This window comes from Oenanthe melanoleuca, chromosome 3 (genome assembly GCF_029582105.1).
Source record: "Oenanthe melanoleuca isolate GR-GAL-2019-014 chromosome 3, OMel1.0, whole genome shotgun sequence".
In the NCBI taxonomy this organism is placed as follows: Eukaryota; Metazoa; Chordata; class Aves; order Passeriformes; family Muscicapidae; genus Oenanthe; species Oenanthe melanoleuca.
This window is the reverse complement of record NC_079336.1, coordinates 32331965-32348165: the sequence shown is the minus strand read 5'-3', so window position 1 is coordinate 32348165 and position 16201 is coordinate 32331965. Positions and strand designations below refer to the sequence as shown.

General features: G+C 42.4%; 2 protein-coding genes across 4 annotated transcripts in view; one reads left to right on the top strand and one right to left on the bottom strand.

Annotated features, from left to right (window-relative positions):
* The first annotated feature begins 78 nt into the window (after positions 1 to 78).
* On the top strand, positions 79 to 8196 carry PGM3 (phosphoglucomutase 3). Of its 3 annotated transcripts, none has more exons than XM_056488508.1 (13): positions 79 to 371; positions 652 to 857; positions 1552 to 1736; positions 2044 to 2111; positions 2408 to 2541; positions 2697 to 2892; positions 3663 to 3820; positions 4232 to 4315; positions 4951 to 5049; positions 5367 to 5483; positions 5632 to 5754; positions 6477 to 6650; positions 7230 to 8196. In XM_056488508.1, the coding sequence occupies exons 2-13, from the start codon at positions 654 to 656 to the stop codon at positions 7314 to 7316; spliced, it is 1629 nt and encodes a 542-aa protein (XP_056344483.1). In that variant the 5' UTR covers positions 79 to 371; positions 652 to 653; the 3' UTR covers positions 7317 to 8196. The 3 variants fall into 3 exon arrangements, with proteins under 3 accessions (XP_056344483.1, XP_056344485.1, XP_056344484.1); XM_056488510.1 differs by having other exon boundaries at positions 108 to 371; positions 516 to 857; positions 1556 to 1736; XM_056488509.1 differs by having other exon boundaries at positions 108 to 371; positions 516 to 857.
* The window catches only part of DOP1A (DOP1 leucine zipper like protein A), a 59504-nt gene continuing 51486 nt past the window's right edge, over positions 8184 to 16201 (bottom strand). The window contains exons 35-39 of the mRNA XM_056488506.1: positions 14877 to 14932; positions 13843 to 14007; positions 12781 to 12910; positions 10795 to 10854; positions 8184 to 8780 (exon numbers count right to left, since the gene is read on the bottom strand). Of these exons, the coding sequence (XP_056344481.1) occupies positions 8475 to 8780; positions 10795 to 10854; positions 12781 to 12910; positions 13843 to 14007; positions 14877 to 14932 (717 nt within the window). The 3' untranslated portion in view covers positions 8184 to 8474. The remainder of the gene's footprint in view (positions 8781 to 10794; positions 10855 to 12780; positions 12911 to 13842; positions 14008 to 14876; positions 14933 to 16201) is intronic.

The window sequence follows — 16201 nt, the reverse complement described above, 5'->3', positions numbered from 1 at the left end:
GGCGGACGTGGCCCCGCCCCCTCCTGCCATTGGTCGGTCTCGCCGCGAGCGGGCGGGGCCGCGCCTGCTCCGTGCGGGGCGCGCGGCGGCGGCTCCGGCGGGAGCGCGCCCCACCCATCCCGTCCCATTCCATTCCGTCCCGTCCCAGCGCCATCGCCGCGGGTCCCGAGGGAAGCGGCCGGGCAGCGGGGCTCGTGTGCGGCTGGCCCCGCCCGCACGGCCTGGTGTCCGTCTGCCGGAGCACGGAGCCGCCGCCCGGGACAACATCCCGGGGACACCGCTGGGGGTTCCCTGCGAGCGCTGGGGAAGGGGCCCCGCTGCTGTTGGGCTCGGAAATCGTGTGTGGAGCGCTGTGGGCGGCTGGTGTGACGGTGAGGAACGGGAGCTCCGCTGCGGGAGCGCGTTAGGATCGCTGGATCCCCTGGGAATCGTGGTTCCTCGCCTCGTCCCTGCGTGATCCGCTCCTACCCGCTGACGCCCTGGTGAGCTCCGGTGGTTTCTCCGGTGCTCTGCAGGAGGGCAGCGGCTCCTTCCCGGTCCTGCTCCCGCCGAGGGCCGAGGCAGCGCTGGGAGGCACCCGCCGCCCGCAGAACGCGGAGCTGAGCTCAGCGGCTCCTCTCCGCTCGCTTCCTCCGCCGCTTCCTTCTCCAGAGATGGATTTGGAAGCGCTCAGGAGGTACTCGGCGCTGCACCCCAAGCCTGCCGGGCTGGCCCTGCAGTACGGCACGGCTGGGTTCCGCTCCAGGGCCGAGCAGCTGGATCACATCGTGTTCCGCATGGGCCTCCTGGCCGCCCTCCGGTCCAAAGCCGTGACAGCGACCATTGGCGTCATGGTCACAGCGTCTCACAACCCCGAGGTAAGAGCTGCCCTTCCTTGAACGTGTGCCCGCTGCGGTGGGATGGTGTGGTAGAAGGGTGGAGAGGTGTCATCGGTTTGTTGGAATCAAAGCTCATCACAACACTGAGGGACCAGAACCCGAAGACACTTAGACCTGCCTAAAGCATCCAGCCTGCTCCCTGTGATACAATCTCTGATCTATCTGAAGTTATTTCCCCCCTGTACACAAAACTTCGATTTTTTTTTTTTTCTCATGTGGAAATGGTGTAACATAAGAAACATTTCATGTTGTAATGTAACTTTCTAATGTTGGGAAGCTAGGAGTAACCTTGAGAAGAGCCTTTGAGTAAAATTTGTAAGTTTTAAAAATAAACATGCAAATGCAGCCATTACAATTCAGGCATTTAGACTTTCACTGCTGTGGAGCATTGAATGTTATTAGAATCTCCCCTTATGTAGTTTTAATGTAAAATGAATTTCATACCAAAATTATAAGGGAGAAAGATTTGGTTACTCAATATGCTTGTTATAGTGCTTCTTTGGGGGATGGTTGCAGGTCTAAATAAATAAACAGCTAAGCTATTACATCCCAGAAGTTCTCCACTTTTAAAGAAGCAGTGTGACTGAACTGTATGTTGTCTGTCTTCAAAGAAGTTTTATTAGTTCCCCACTTTTAGACTTAATACTTTTTGTTCTTTTGTTTTTCTGCTAAGGAAGACAATGGTGTAAAGCTGGTTGATCCCCTTGGAGAAATGCTGCACCCTTCCTGGGAAGAGTATGCCACACAACTAGCAAATGCAGAGGAGCAGGAATTACAGAAAGTGATAACTGAGATCTGCCAAAAAGCAGAAGTGAACTTGCACAAAGATGCCTCAGTTTTTATTGGTAGAGACACCAGGTAATGACAAAAGGCTGTAGATAAATCCTGCTCTTATGGAAGTACCAGTGTTGTCTTCAGGGGAGTTGTGTGGGTACTGTGTGAAGTCCTCCTGAGTCCAGCACTTTGCATGAGTTTACAGTCCCTGGGGGTGTTGGCTTTCCAACTTTATTGGGAATTGCCTACAAAAGGGAAAGGTTTGGATTTCTTCACTGTGAGTCTAAATCTTCTGGCAGGAATCTTGTAGAGTCTTCCACATGTGCCTCCTTCCCAAGTCCATAGATAAATGCCTTTGCCAAGGTTATCAGCTGTACTTGTTGTTTTCCAGGCCAAGCAGCAAGAAGCTGTCCCAGTCAGTTATAGATGGTATCCAGGTTCTAGGCGGCCAGTACCATGGTGGGTTACATTTCTGCAATTCTAATCTCATTTCAATTATTTTTTTAATGTAAATGTGACTCCTTTATGCAGCCCTAAAACAACAGTCCAGACACATTTCCATCCTTGCTTGTAACAATCCTATTTCAGGTTGTATGGCTTTAATGCAAGGCAGGGCAGGGGAGGGTTATGTTTTCATAAGACAACTTGAAAAATTTCCTATGTGTTTCCTCTACTGCATTTGTCTGTTTACTGTATAACTTTCAAGCAACAATTAATTTGCAATTCTATTCTGAATTCCTTTTATTTCACACTAGATTATGGTCTGGTGACAACACCACAGCTCCATTACATGGTCTGCTGTCAAAACACCCAAGGGCAGTATGGGAAAGCAACACTGGAAGGTTATTATGAAAAACTGTCCAAAGCTTTTATGGAACTGATAAAACAGGTAAATAGTAGGTCTTGTCTTCTTCATGCAAATATACAAAATTAATCTCTTCTGTTTGTTAGCCTGTTTGGGCCTGAAGTTTCTGATTCAGTAGGTTCTAAGTGTGGTTTCTCTAGGGTAACAGTTCACTTTCTCCCTTCTTCCCTTGCACTAAGTCTCACTGCTCTGGAGAGAATCAGAAGCACCTGAAGATTGACTGTGCCAATGGAATAGGAGCCCTGAAACTATCAGAAATGAAGCCCTACTTTCCACAAGAGATGGTAATTCACATATATAATGATGGAACCAAGGAGAAACTCAATCACTTATGTGGTGCAGATTTTGTGAAAGTTCACCAGAAACCACCTGGAGGTATGTAGACAGGAATTTTATGTTGCTTTACCTCCTCTGCAGGGTCTGGCAAAAGTCCACATCCTTGAGTAAGTGGAGCTCCCTGTTTCTTACTAAGTGACTGCATGAATGGTTCTCCTTGTGCGATGGAAAGGGGGAATAGCATGGCCAGGTTTGGCACATCTCTGTATTAGTTTGAACTGCTTGGAGGAGCACAGTATCTCTCTGACTGGCTGAAATATGTTTGACAGTCTCTTCTGAATGTTAAGCTGTCTGAGTCCAAAGATCAACCAGGACTGGCTTAGTGATATTTATTTTACTCTCCTTTGTATTATGAAGAAACACTTTTCCGGGTTCCCGCCGAAGGGCCGGGTTAATTAACAGCTTGGTGCCAGCAGGCTGGCTCATTGACATAAACCAGTGAGGAAATTATTTCAATCAATCTTCTGAGAATTGTATAAAAGAAAACCCCTGAACTGGGAGAGCAGACTAGTTTGGATATGAGATTATTGGAGGCTAACATCTTCCACAAGTGCAACTGCTGGCCACCAAGATATGGTGTTGTTTCCCCTTCCCACGCTGGTTGTGTACTGGAGAAATGCAGTGCTGGGAGCAGCACAGGGGCAGGACCTGCTGGGGATGGATGCTTGTGCCTCATTAACTGTGCCTGAGTAGAATGATTTGTGTGCAGGCCTGTGCTCTGAAAAGAAAATGTGTTTTCCTAATAACTCACTGAAATAAATAACCTGATTTTCCAGTTTTTAATTTGTATTTGTAACTCTGTGCACTAGGGCTGGACATGAAGCCCAATGAGAGATGCTGCTCATTTGATGGTGATGCAGATAGAATTGTGTATTATTATAAGGACACAGCTGGCCATTTTCACCTGATCGATGGAGATAAAATAGCAACTTTAATTAGTATCTTCCTAAAAGAACTACTTGCCAAGGTAACTCTAACACATGAAATGAATGCTGGCATTTTAATTTGTAAAGTATAAAATAGTCTAAGGAAGCCAGGTTGCTTGGTATGCGGTATCTGTACATCTACCTCAAGTGAACCAGCTTTAAAAAGAGCTCAGTCCTGTACCTCACTACTGTGGCCAAAAAGGGGTTTGGAAAGTCTAAGCTTGAAGAGCTACTTCAGCCAGACTCAAGAAAGATCAACATGGGATGTACAAAGACTTGAACAGAATTCATGTTGTTCTAAACATTCAGAAGTTCTCAGTGAGCTGGTGCCTCCCTGTGGTACCCAGGAGTTTTAATTGTACATGTAGTGGTTCTGATTCTCTTTCCATTGATCCTTTTTGTTTGGCTGTGTGCCTGTTGGGCAGTAAAACTTGGCTTATTGGTTTGCTCAGGTGAAACAGGACTTCAAGATGGCAGTGGTCCAAACAGCATATGCCAATGGGAACTCAACACGCTACCTCCAGGAAACACTGAAGGTATTCTCCGTGTTTTTTCTAGGTAGTTTGCAATTTTTTATTTTAAAAGTAAATGCTACTGTAATATGATTGCTGGGGAAATTAAAATCAAGCAAAAATAAATTACTGTTTCAAACCTCTAGTAGTGACCAATTCTTGGTGGCAAAGGAGATGCAAGAGAGCAGAGCTTAAAAAGTTCTGGTCAGCTTTTATTAATTTAAAAAATATTTAATGAAATCCCTTGGCATTTAAACAAACTGAAGGCTATATAGCTTTGTAACCAAGTGAGTCAGTACAGGCTCCTTGAAACTTTGATACCGACTGTTTCATTTTTCTGCAGCAAGCTAAATGTTCAGGAATTGAGATAAGTTATTATTTCTATTTTGTATGCAGACCTAGTGTCTTCCCTGAAGATATAAATTGGATTTTTCTAGGTTTGGAGTTTATTTTTTTATTTCGTTATTAGCCTTTATTTACACAGTAATAAATGAAATATTTTTAAATTGCAGAAATGGTGGAGCATTTTAGCTCTGGGGCTCAGTGGCCATGAAACATGGGTTAGTTTGCAAGAGTCCTTCCAGGCTGGTGCTCAGTTCCAGCCTGCTGAGGAGAGCCTGTAACCTTGTTTTCATTCTCTGCACACCCTTGGGCTGCAGGTACCAGTGCACTGTGTCAAAACAGGAGTGAAACACTTGCACCACAAGGCCCAGGAGTTTGACGTGGGTGTTTATTTTGAGGCAAATGGACACGGCACAGTAAGTATGAGCATGTAATCCATATGATCTGCCACTATGTACAAAATTTTGGTTAAATTACCTGGAGAAGGAGGTCTTTTCCCTCTCTGTTTAGCTTTATAAATGAGACTTTTTCTCCTTGTTTGAAAATAGACTTTTTTATTCCTTCAGTCTTTATCACACCATTGCCACCAGCTCCTCTGTGCTTTATGGGGGGATGGGAATTCCTGGTAGCAAACATTAATGACAGCTACTTGGGCTTAGATGGTAAAAGTTTTGTCCTCACTACTGCATATATCCTGGTTTTATCTTGACAAGGTCTCATCTTTTTCTTCTAGGTACTGTTTAGTAAAACTGCTGAAACTAAAATACGACAACTGGTAAAAGAGGAGAAAGATGATGAAAAAAGAGAAGCAGCAAAGATGCTTGAAAACATGATTGACCTGATAAATCAGGTAAAAACTGAGAACTGAACCACAGTTGGCAGGGTGAGCCTGTTTGTGAGCTCCTGTCAGGCTGCTGCTGGGGACTGCTGGAAGCTTTCTGATGGAATCCTGCCTCCCTGTCTTCACTGCTGCAGTGTTTTTCCCTCCCTGTTGGCAGACTGTTGGCGATGCTGTTTCGGACATGCTGGTTATTGAAGCCATCCTGGCTCTGAAGGGTCTGACTGTGCAGCAGTGGGATGCCCTCTACACTGACCTTCCCAATCGGCTGCTCAAGGTCCAGGTGAGTTACCAGCCACCAGGCTCAGGCTGCAGCAGCCTCTGGGGGCTCTGCTCACAGCATCTTTTGCCTGCACACATTTTGATAAGCTTTATTTTAAAGCTGAAACGGACCATGAAAGGGCAGAAATGGGCCAAAGAAGCTGGGGAAAAACCCAGAGGACAGACAAGAATTTCACTTGGACTAAAATAGCAATATGACTTAAAAAGATGAAATAATAACCAACTATGTTAAATGGGTAAAGCTGACCAAACTCTTCAAATTTTAACTTAAGAAGAAATTATAACTTCCAAATTAGAAAAAACCTGTTTTTCTAAGGCCTCTGTCTGCTGGGCAGCTGGATTTTTCTTGCTGTGCCACTTTGTCTAGTTTGGATGTTCAAGCTTTTACTTCTGTATCCTTTCCAACATTCTAAGAGCTTGAGCAGAAGGTGCTATGTGGCAGCATTCTGTTAAGACACAGTAAGGAAGCTCTGGGCTCTTAATGAACTGGAGGAAGCAATTTAAGTTTCTGATCTACTGGGAGAAGCTGTAGCTTCACTTCGAGGCATGCTCAGAACTGACTTTTTTTTTTTTTTAAACTGAGCAGCTGAGGCCTCTCAAGACGTGGTTAATAGATGCTACAGGGATCCTAGGAACCCCAAGTGATTTATTAGCTCCCAAACTCCAGGCAGCACAACATATCCAACCCTGAATTTCTGTCATACCCTGTTTCTGATGCCACAGGTCGCAGACAGGCGCGTTATCGACACAACGGATGCAGAACGGCGAGCGCTGACGCCCCCGGGGCTGCAGGAGAAAATTGATGCCCTTGTAAAGAAGTACAAACTGTCCCGGGCGTTTGTCCGTCCTTCAGGAACAGAGGATGTCGTCAGAATCTATGCTGAAGCAGACACACAGGTCAGAGCTTGACTCAATAAATAATCTTCTGCCTAGCAGGGGATGATGAAGGAAGTCTGTTTCCATACTTGTCATTTAACCATGCTTAACAAATGCTGAATTTGGAAAAAAGACTGTGATCACAAAAAGTCTCTTTGGATTTTCTTTTATTTAGAAAAGTAATGTTTAATGTTCTCAATGTTTCTCTTCAAAAGGAAAATATAAATGTTTATAAAGGCAGATTTAACACCAGATGATTTTGAAAAGACAACCAGCCTTCTGAGAGCTCAGGGTTAAAAGAAGAACGTTATCAAAGCAGCCCTTAACTACACAATTTTGTAAGAGGCAAAATAGAAAAAAAAATTCTGGCTGCTGTTAAATTAGTCCAGATCTGAACTTAAAGGTGACAGCAAAAGCAATGGTTTTGCTCTCCCCACTTCACATGCTCCTACCTGCTTCTCTCTACCATGATGGCACTGGCTGATGGAGCAATACAGGGAACACAGCATTTGCATGAAAATGCTTGCCTTAATATCACATATTTGCTCTATTATTCTCTTGCTGACAGCAGCATAACCAACTTTTCCAACATCCCCACAGGAGAATGCAGATGCACTCGCCCATGAAGTGAGCCTGGCTGTTTTCCACCTCGCTGGTGGAAAAGGAGCACCACCCCAGCCTATATAATGAATGGCAGTTAAAGCACACAACTTCCCTTTTCTTTTGATATTACCTTTTTACCATGTGCTGCTGTGCACAGAGCCAACCCTTCCTGGGAGTAGCAAGGATTGATCAGAACTGAGCAGAATAGTACTCTGCTTATTCTTAACCTCCTTTAGCAACTTACCTCTTAATGAGATGCTCTTGCTGTTGAATGTTCCCCTCCTCGAGTTTGTCTAACTTCTTGACAAGCCCTGGCCATGTCCAGAAGGAATTCTGCCCCTCCCTTGGATCAGTGTCACATTGTGCCTGAAATCCTACTCCCACACCCGCAGAGCACTGGCCATGGCTGCATGACCGGAGCTCTGCTGTGACTGTGCTTACAGTGGCTGCTACAGGATCATTATCCCCACCTTCCCCCAGTAGCCCAGTCATCTCTGGGCAAACAGTGTAAGACAGAGGCTGTCACTAGTCTTCAGATTTAGTTCACCTCATTTTGAGAGGGAAACAATATAATGAAAAAGAATATTTGCAAATAATAATCTATTATTGCAATATTATCTTCATTAGATACTTTATGACATTATTTAGAAAGTAATTTGCAGTAATAGTATTTATAATCACACTTGAGAAGAAAGGGACAGAGACAAGTTTGTCTTCTGTGGCCTTAACTGCTCCCCAGCACTAGGAAGGGGCTGGGCCAACAGGATGCAATGTTTTAAACACACCAGTATCCTCCTTGGCATACTTTGGGTTCAGGGTGTCTACCTCTGACAAACAGTTCATTGTAGTCCTCTATTAACTCCTGCCATAATAGCTTTTTACAGGTTATTAAATAAGCACAAGTTTCAATACATCTTAAAAAAAAAAAAACAAAAATAAACTGGAAACAAATTGAAAAAATGTGCACCTTGTATTTTTTTTTCTTTGTTTTTAAAGACAGAACTCAAGACAACGAAACATTTACTGGAAATAGTAGGCACCATAATCAATATGAGCCACCAATATTTAAACTTGATTCAGGCCACATCCAGGACTTCTCTTATTTACAAATATTTAACTTAAATACAACATAAAGTATTTCATTACATACAAAATAAGAAAAGAATACTATACAACTGGGAAAGATACAGTATTTCATTTAGATAGTTACACTACATATAGGCTGAGTAGTACCAGTTTGGTTCATGATTTTATGACGCCTTCAAGAAAATCCTTCTCAACCATTTCTTCTATCTTCTGTCTTGCTTTGCTGGAGAAGGTCTTGAGGTTCTCCATTTTTATGTCCTTACTTGGAAAACAATTGGGGTAAAGGACAGGGCTCCCTGAGTGTCCCACACATCTGCTTGTGACTTTGCTGTTAAAAACTTGGCTGAGTACATTGAAGAAAGGCAAGAGCTGCTCAATGCTGCGAACAGTGTAGATGGTTAAAAGCAAGTGACCTGGTTCCCAGCTTAGTGTTTTCCCTGAACCATCCTCCTCCAGGTTTTTCTGCAAATATAGAGACATGGGAAATAATACAGGACAAAACAGGAAAAGCACGGGTGAAAATGAAAGACGAATGCATAATACAGTACTTTTCTAAAGTCTAAAAATAGTTCTATCTACAAAACACGCCAATGCTGAAGTGCAGTTTCCAAGGCAGATCCTCTGCTCCCCCTCACCATGCCCTGCAGAGGCAGTGGCTGGGAGTGTACAGGTGGCAGTCAGCTGATACTAAAGGAAGAGTTGCGGTCTGCATTTGAGTCCAACACCTCAGCCCAGGGCTGTCCCAAAGCCAGGCAGCCCCGTGGAGCTGCTCCCAGGCAGTGCCCTGTGGGCAACACAAATGGCCCTAGCTGGTGACAGCTGGAAGTTGTGAGCTACTTCAGCTGCTTTCCAGAGCAGCCTCCTCTCTGGTAACACACACACACACACTTCACCAGCTGATTTGCCAGCACCGGTGATGATAAATCCCAGAGGAGCAGTGCTATTTTTAGTATCACAAAACACATGGACATTCTGAGAAACACAAAGTTGTTCTCAAAGGAAAATGGCTCAGTTAATCGTTGCATATTCTCAGAAGAACTCGGTTATGTTACTTCCATTTCATGGGGGAATGTCAAAGGAAAGAATTTCAGGAACCCCACAAGCGAAGGCAGCAGTCACACACCAGATGCTCACCACCAGCAGCACACTGCTGTAACCCTGCTTAGGGCTGCCTTAAATATCTGCATACTGAAATACCCAAGCACCAACATCCAGGTTCTTCCCTATTTCCTTTATCTGTGGGTGCAAAACCATACTCAAATCTAGACAGTAAGGTACTATCACCACTAGAAACACCTTGTTTTGTACTGTTACTAACAAACTAATACAGATAGCTTTCTACCATGAAGTAGAAACCCAGCAGTACTGGATTTTATCCTGCAAGGAAGGAGAAAAGCACAAAGGCCTCACCAAGAAGAGCTGCTTGTGGATCCACCCCATTCCACCTCTGTCCCACTCCCATGCTAGGGCCTGTGGCTGAGGCAGGGGGTCCACTTGGTAATGAAAGAAGAATGATGGGGAAAGGAGTGGGAGCAGAGCATAAGGTAAGGATCACTGATTGCACAGCCTTTGAGCAAATAGATTTTTTTCAAGATACGATACTTACACAAATACAGGTTTTGCCCTTTAAATGATGCAACTGACCTGCAACTGAGAAGACTACAGGGCACCCATTCTGCAAACCCCAATTAGGTTTAAATTCAGTATGAATGTATCTGGTGGCTTGACTCCCTGCCACAGGAGATCACTATTTTAGCTTTACAAGTCTTCTGAAAAGAAAGGCTCACATGGAATCACAGCAAAGGGAAGACTAAATTTCCAACACAAAAGGAGTTGTTGATGCCTCCTTCTTTAAATGAAGCTACTAATTTTTAGAGTCTCTCCTTAAAAAAAAACCTCATTGTATTCACAGAGAAGTTTCTTCTATACTGTTTCTGTACGATGCTTAGAATTACCCAGTGGTGAGCAGGATGCGCCCCCAGCACGCAGCATCAGTGTCAGGCAGCAGCCAATCAAATGGGGTGCATGTGCAAATTCCAACTCTGAGCAATGAAATACAACCCATCCAAGCCATTTACTCATGGCAGAATTGGCTAAGCAAACACCACTAATTCTATAGATGCTTAAAACAACAGTTAATTAGATGGAGACCAACCACGGATTGTGTGTTTCACACCTGCAGTTTGACAAAAAATATTTTATGATTTAATTTTATAATGATTCTCAATCATAAATATTCTAAGAATATTAGCTTTTTGTAATCTATTTTGTACAGGAAACCAACTTTAAAATTTTCCTTTTTCAAAAATAAGTTATCTATAAAAATAAGAGTTCTTATACCTCAAAACTCTCTCAGCTTTGTTCATCTGATCTCTCTTAGCTCTTACTGAATGTTAAATAGTGCCTAGGGCCTTGAGGTGATGGTATTATTATGGCAAGCTTGTTTCACAACTCAAGCATCAAAGGCCACCCTCACCTGATGCTTGGCCATCTCCATTCCCTCCAAAACCATCGTCTTAAAGTCCTCCTGTTTGTCCTGTGGAAGGAAAGAGGAGAACTTTCAGACTGCATTTCATATATGAAAAGAATACTCTGCCATGAAGGCCGTGCAGTTGCTTGGTTGGGTGCTGTGCTTCAGCTACAAAAGTCACCCGCCCCGACAAGTCCATGATCCAGCAATGGCAGACTCAAGCTAGTATGGCCAAACACTACTAGACAAAACCAGCACTGCCAGTTTGTGCCTCTGTTTATTTCCAGCACTGCCAAAGGAGGTTTTCAAGCACGTTTCCCTCAGATAACAGAGCTTAAGCAACACCATACTACAGAAATCTATGTGAGTCAGAGTGCCCTGAAGCAAAATAAGGATCCACTCCATTTTTCTCACTTATTTTCTAAGAAAACCCCACAGCTATATGTAATAGTGTTCTCCTCTGCATAAAGAAGAAATGGCCTGAAGTTAATATTCATTATCTCATGTTTATCTTATCATCATACACCTACCTATGGTTCAGTGTGCAACTGCTGCCATGACTAAGGGGTTCCAGAAATTCCAGAAAGTTTTCTGAATTCTTGAAGCATACTGTGGGAGTCCTGACTTCAGGCATCTATCTCAGCATACAGTACTTACCAGCAGCATGCATATTTATAAATCACACATGATGTATGAATTCATGCACAGAGATTACTTGGAGTGTGAAAACTTTCTAACAGATACTAAATTGAACACCAGGGTTAGAGGCTATGCCTGAGGAGCAGGCAGTTAAAACTCATTACTCTTCTATGCATGGAAGAAGAGAAATTTTGTCTCATCTTCATGGTTCAAAAAGTATAACATGGAAAATGCAGATATGCTTCAGATACTAATTTTACCCCATCATTGTGAGCCTTGCTTCAAAAGTTCAGATCTGCCTGCAACTAAGTTATCCCTAAATTTAATGTAGCCACTTGTACCTCAGAAGTAGTTCCTTTACTTACTGAAGACATTAGAGACTGTACAGGCAGTAGCTTCTGCGAGCTGCCAGTGTTACAGCCCTGACAAAGACATCTAAACAGAGAGAAACCTGAGAACAAAACTTCAAAACTTTCTGCCATATGGCTTTGCACTTCCTCCCTATTTCCCTGGCTCACTCATCAACATTTCCCAGTGAACTGCTCCTCCAAGAGGGCTCTGTCGTCACAGAAGGAGCAGCAAAATATCTGTCAGCAATGTTCTTACTTTGTGGCAGCACAAGGGATCTACCTGGGATAGGGCTTGTCCAGCTTCCATTGGCTTCATCAGCAGATCAGGCCTCCAACCCCACAAACCTGGGGTTAATACATCCCATGCACCAACCTAGTAACAACCCTAATTCTGCTCCCACTCTACAAATTGTGCAGCCAAGATTTCCCTAGAACTGTGTTTAGTAATCTCTGCCTTTTTGTGTTCACAGTCCCAGGCTCTGCTCAGTCTCAACATTCCTAGTTCTGTCATGTTTAGGAATGCAACAGGTTTTTAAATGTTTGATTGTTATTAACAAAACTGGTTTTCTACTTAAAGTAATAGTCAGACTAGTATCTACATATATGACTGGTATCTTAAAGTGGTTTGATATTAAAATATATAAGATAATGGAGCACATTTTACTTTTTAATTAAATAACACTTTTAATTTAGAAATCCAAAGTCAGTGATCATCACCATCTTGATCATAGCAGATTATGAATTTTTCTGTTGTCTGATTAATTTTGAGGTTTTTTTATTTGGGCCTTGGTTTTCTGTTTGTTTGATTTGTTTGTTTTCTATACTTAGATGTGGTTTTTGCCTGATGTTGACTTAAGATTCCTCCGGCTGGAATCTCCTACACTAGAAAAAATCCTTTCCATTCTTTATTGTTAAAATATTTCAAATATCCAAACCCAAACACTGCTGTGAGTTACTGTATGTGAAACTTTTCAGTGAAAAGCAAAAGAAAAAAGCAACATACCTTTGCTTTTTTTCGCAGCAGCTTTGCCAGACGCACCACATAGGGTTTGAATTCCCTCTGATGTGTTCCTTGCCTTCGGACTTCCAAGCCTGAATCATCTGATGCTTCTGGAATAAAAGCCCAACGATACCTGCCAAGAGATAACACAAGCAGATGTTATTCATACTGGACATGCAGGCTTTTCTGAGCAATCAAAAATATGAATGTTTGAGGAAATCTGGTGAAATATCAGAGAAGGAAGGAAGAAAAAAGAAACCCAAGTCAACCCTCACAAAAAATAAATGAAAAAAACCTTCAACATTAGATTTAGAAATACTACAGTGCACAACCTAACACAGTGTGCACAAATCCTTCTAGCCTCTAACCCACCTGAGTGTCTTTGGATCTGCAGGATAATTAGGGGTGTCTACAGAGCTGTACCAGGGCAAAAGCCCTCACACAGTCACCAGAGTGAAGAGTAAAGAAGAAGCATGATACTTTCTTTTGCCTGTTGTGGCCTCTCATTCCTAGGATCTCCAGCAAATGCCAGTTGTTTTGCATTCATTTCTTCCAATGGAACAGAATTACAGAGGCACTGAGGAAGCTGTTTGTACATGTACCCCTTACTGACCAATAAAAACCTATGAGATCCCCTTCCTAAGAAGGTTTGTTGCACATCTTCCAGACAGACTGTGCAAGAGTAATTTAAGCAAGTCATGCTCAGATGACGTGCAGTTCTCATGCATTACTCACTGAGATTGGGTGGGTGTATTTTTTCCTTAGGCATTACTGCAACTAAATACTTTAAAAATAAAATACTTGAATAAATCACTACTACTGATGATGTCACAAGCGTGGCAAATCTCTTGCCACAGGCTAAATCAAACCAGCTTTGATTTGATATGCAGCATTATTTGCCTTGGTGGCCACTTAGTTACTGTGAGGGAATGAACTATGGGCTGCCCTGGCTGAAGTCCAACAAAAGAAGAGAAACAGAAAACCAAAGGCTCTTATGCACGCTAGAATTCTACCAAGAGGCAGAGAAAAACATCAAAAACTGAAATGACAATGTTTTCTACTCACATCTGAAATTGAGGCAGGTTTTCAGATGGTAAAGCTAGAGCCAAGTCCAGAAATTTGCAAGCAGATAGATACAGGTTCAACCACCTCTGGCTGTTGTAGGATGTGGAAAAACCATTGCCACCTGTATAAGTTGTCTCCAAACCAGCAACAGATGGGCCAGAAGTTCTAAAATATATTATAGCAGGGAAGTAAGTCATAACAACCTTCTGCCACAATGAAAACTTTCTTTTTCTTGCTTGCCTTTACAAACACACAACTCCTTATTTACCACCATAATCCTGAATGCATAAATCGAATCAAAACAAGTCTGTCACGAGTGCAGTTCTGTATGCATATATATACACATACATGTGATAAAATGTCAATATATAATGAATGTCTGGCACTGTATCTATTCCCATAGATTCAAATTATGAGGAAGTTTAAAATTGTCAGTCATGCTGATTTTACTTTATTTGAGGGAAAAATCTCTCCAAAAAACCAAAGAGAATCTAGGAAAAAAAGTGAGCAAAACTTGGGCAAATAACTGGCTCATTTGAGAAATTTGCCTCAGCTGCTAGCAATGACATCAATTGGATCACACTGTACAGAAAATAGATGAGATATAAATGGATAACAAACCAAGAAAAATTATCTACTTCACTTTTCTAATATGAGAAGAAACTACATTTTTATTTAGATCAAAAAAGGTGCATCAGTCTGATTTAGAATAAGTGTATGACACAGAAAAGGTGTAGGTCGGGCCATGCCATGCATAATTTAATTGCAGCAGCAGTGCATTTTAGTCAGGCAGACACTGTAAGAACTCAGACACTTGTACAATTTCCCTTAGTGATTTATGAGCAATCTGACAGCAGGACTTTTGTTTTGTCCTGAACAGTCTGTCCCTGGTACTGCAGTCAGACTGAACTATCCTTTACTTGTCCTTCTCATTTGAGCTCAACTCTAAGACAAATTAAAGAATGACTCAACTCCCCATCAGCATACCAAGAGATTTTTATAAAGTTAAACAAGCCAGAAGTTCATACATTTACCTGGAAATGTCTTCATCAGCAGTGAGCTCCTGTTCCATCAGTAAAAATACTTGCACCTGAAGATCAAATGCTACATTTTAATACCATTTTTAATGGATTGTGGCTCAGGAAAACACTACAGGAAAGGATGAGTAATAAGCCTTGGACAAATAGTTCGGAGCTTTATTCCCTCTCCTGTATGAGTGGACACTGGCACCCTAAAGCTCTTTCATCCCCTATATATAAACTGAATAACTCTCTCTTTTATAGCCAGGAAACTCTCAAAGGCTAATCCCCTCCACTATCTCAAGAGAGAGCAATACCTAAATGAAATGAGAATAAAGAATTATTTAATGAAGCAGTCAGGCTCAGGTGTGAATTCCCAGAGGCATCACAGCCTTGCTAACTGAAACTAGTTCCAAGACTCTGGTAACTTGTGTAAAGGCCAGAGGACAGCACAGAAATCAGAAGACCACATGCAGTAGAATGGGTTTTCAAGTATTCATACTATTGGCAGGCTTAAAATTAAATACATCTATTGCTAAAACAACACACTTTAAAATATTTTATATAGCTTTTCTCCTCCTATTGCTTGGATATCTGGTTATTCAAGGACTAGGTTAGGCACCTGCAGATTGGAAAAAAAAAAAAAAGTCACTGCAATGATTCTGGTTTGCTCCCTCTGTCATTCAGTCCCTTGGGAACTCCTTGAATAATGGAGGCAGAATGGATCACAGCATGCACCAACCACTCTCCTCCACTCCCACTGCCAAAGCTGAAACCCAAAAGAGTGTGTCAAACAGCCAACACAGGAGATTCTTCAGGTAGAAGCTCTGGAAACAGGTATTTTTACTGTTTTGTTATGAAGAGTAAAATGAGAAAGAAGAAATCTGAGCCAAGCCTTGTATAAATCTAGTCACAAAATTTTGCCACAATGTGACCAACTGCCAATAAAACATGGATTCTGACTCCTACACATGGATTCTCATCCCTGTTGCTGGAAGAATGACCAGGAAAGTAGAAACAGGGAACACTGAAAAAGAAGAGCAGGAGTGGGAATGGTGGAGAGGGTACACACACATAAGCAGAAAATGAAGTAGGATTCAGTAGGGAATAATGAGGGCAAATGCAAATTTAATTCAGGAGACAGGTGAAACAGTGTAAGCCAACAGATACTCAATTTCATCACAAAAAAACAGACACCAGGACTAGGAAAATAAGTCAGCTTTCAATTTGTGACCATTGCACATTTATTTGTACAATCTCTAGAGTGGATTTTCTTTAAAATCTTGAGAAGAAATGAGGTTGTGTCTCAGATGTGCCCCAGTCTTCTGAAAAGTGAATGA

What these genes read in the sequence shown, in the direction of transcription:
- PGM3 (XM_056488508.1), top strand. Translation starts at nt 654, where the DNA reads ATGGATTTGGAAGCGCTCAGGAGGTACTCGGCGCTGCACCCCAAGCCT. An exon ending in CAGCGTCTCACAACCCCGAG is followed by an intron (nt 858 to 1,551) that starts GTAAGAGCTGCC and finishes TTTTCTGCTAAG; the next exon opens with GAAGACAATGGTGTAAAGCT. An exon ending in ATGCTGAAGCAGACACACAG is followed by an intron (nt 6,651 to 7,229) that starts GTCAGAGCTTGA and finishes ACATCCCCACAG; the next exon opens with GAGAATGCAGATGCACTCGC.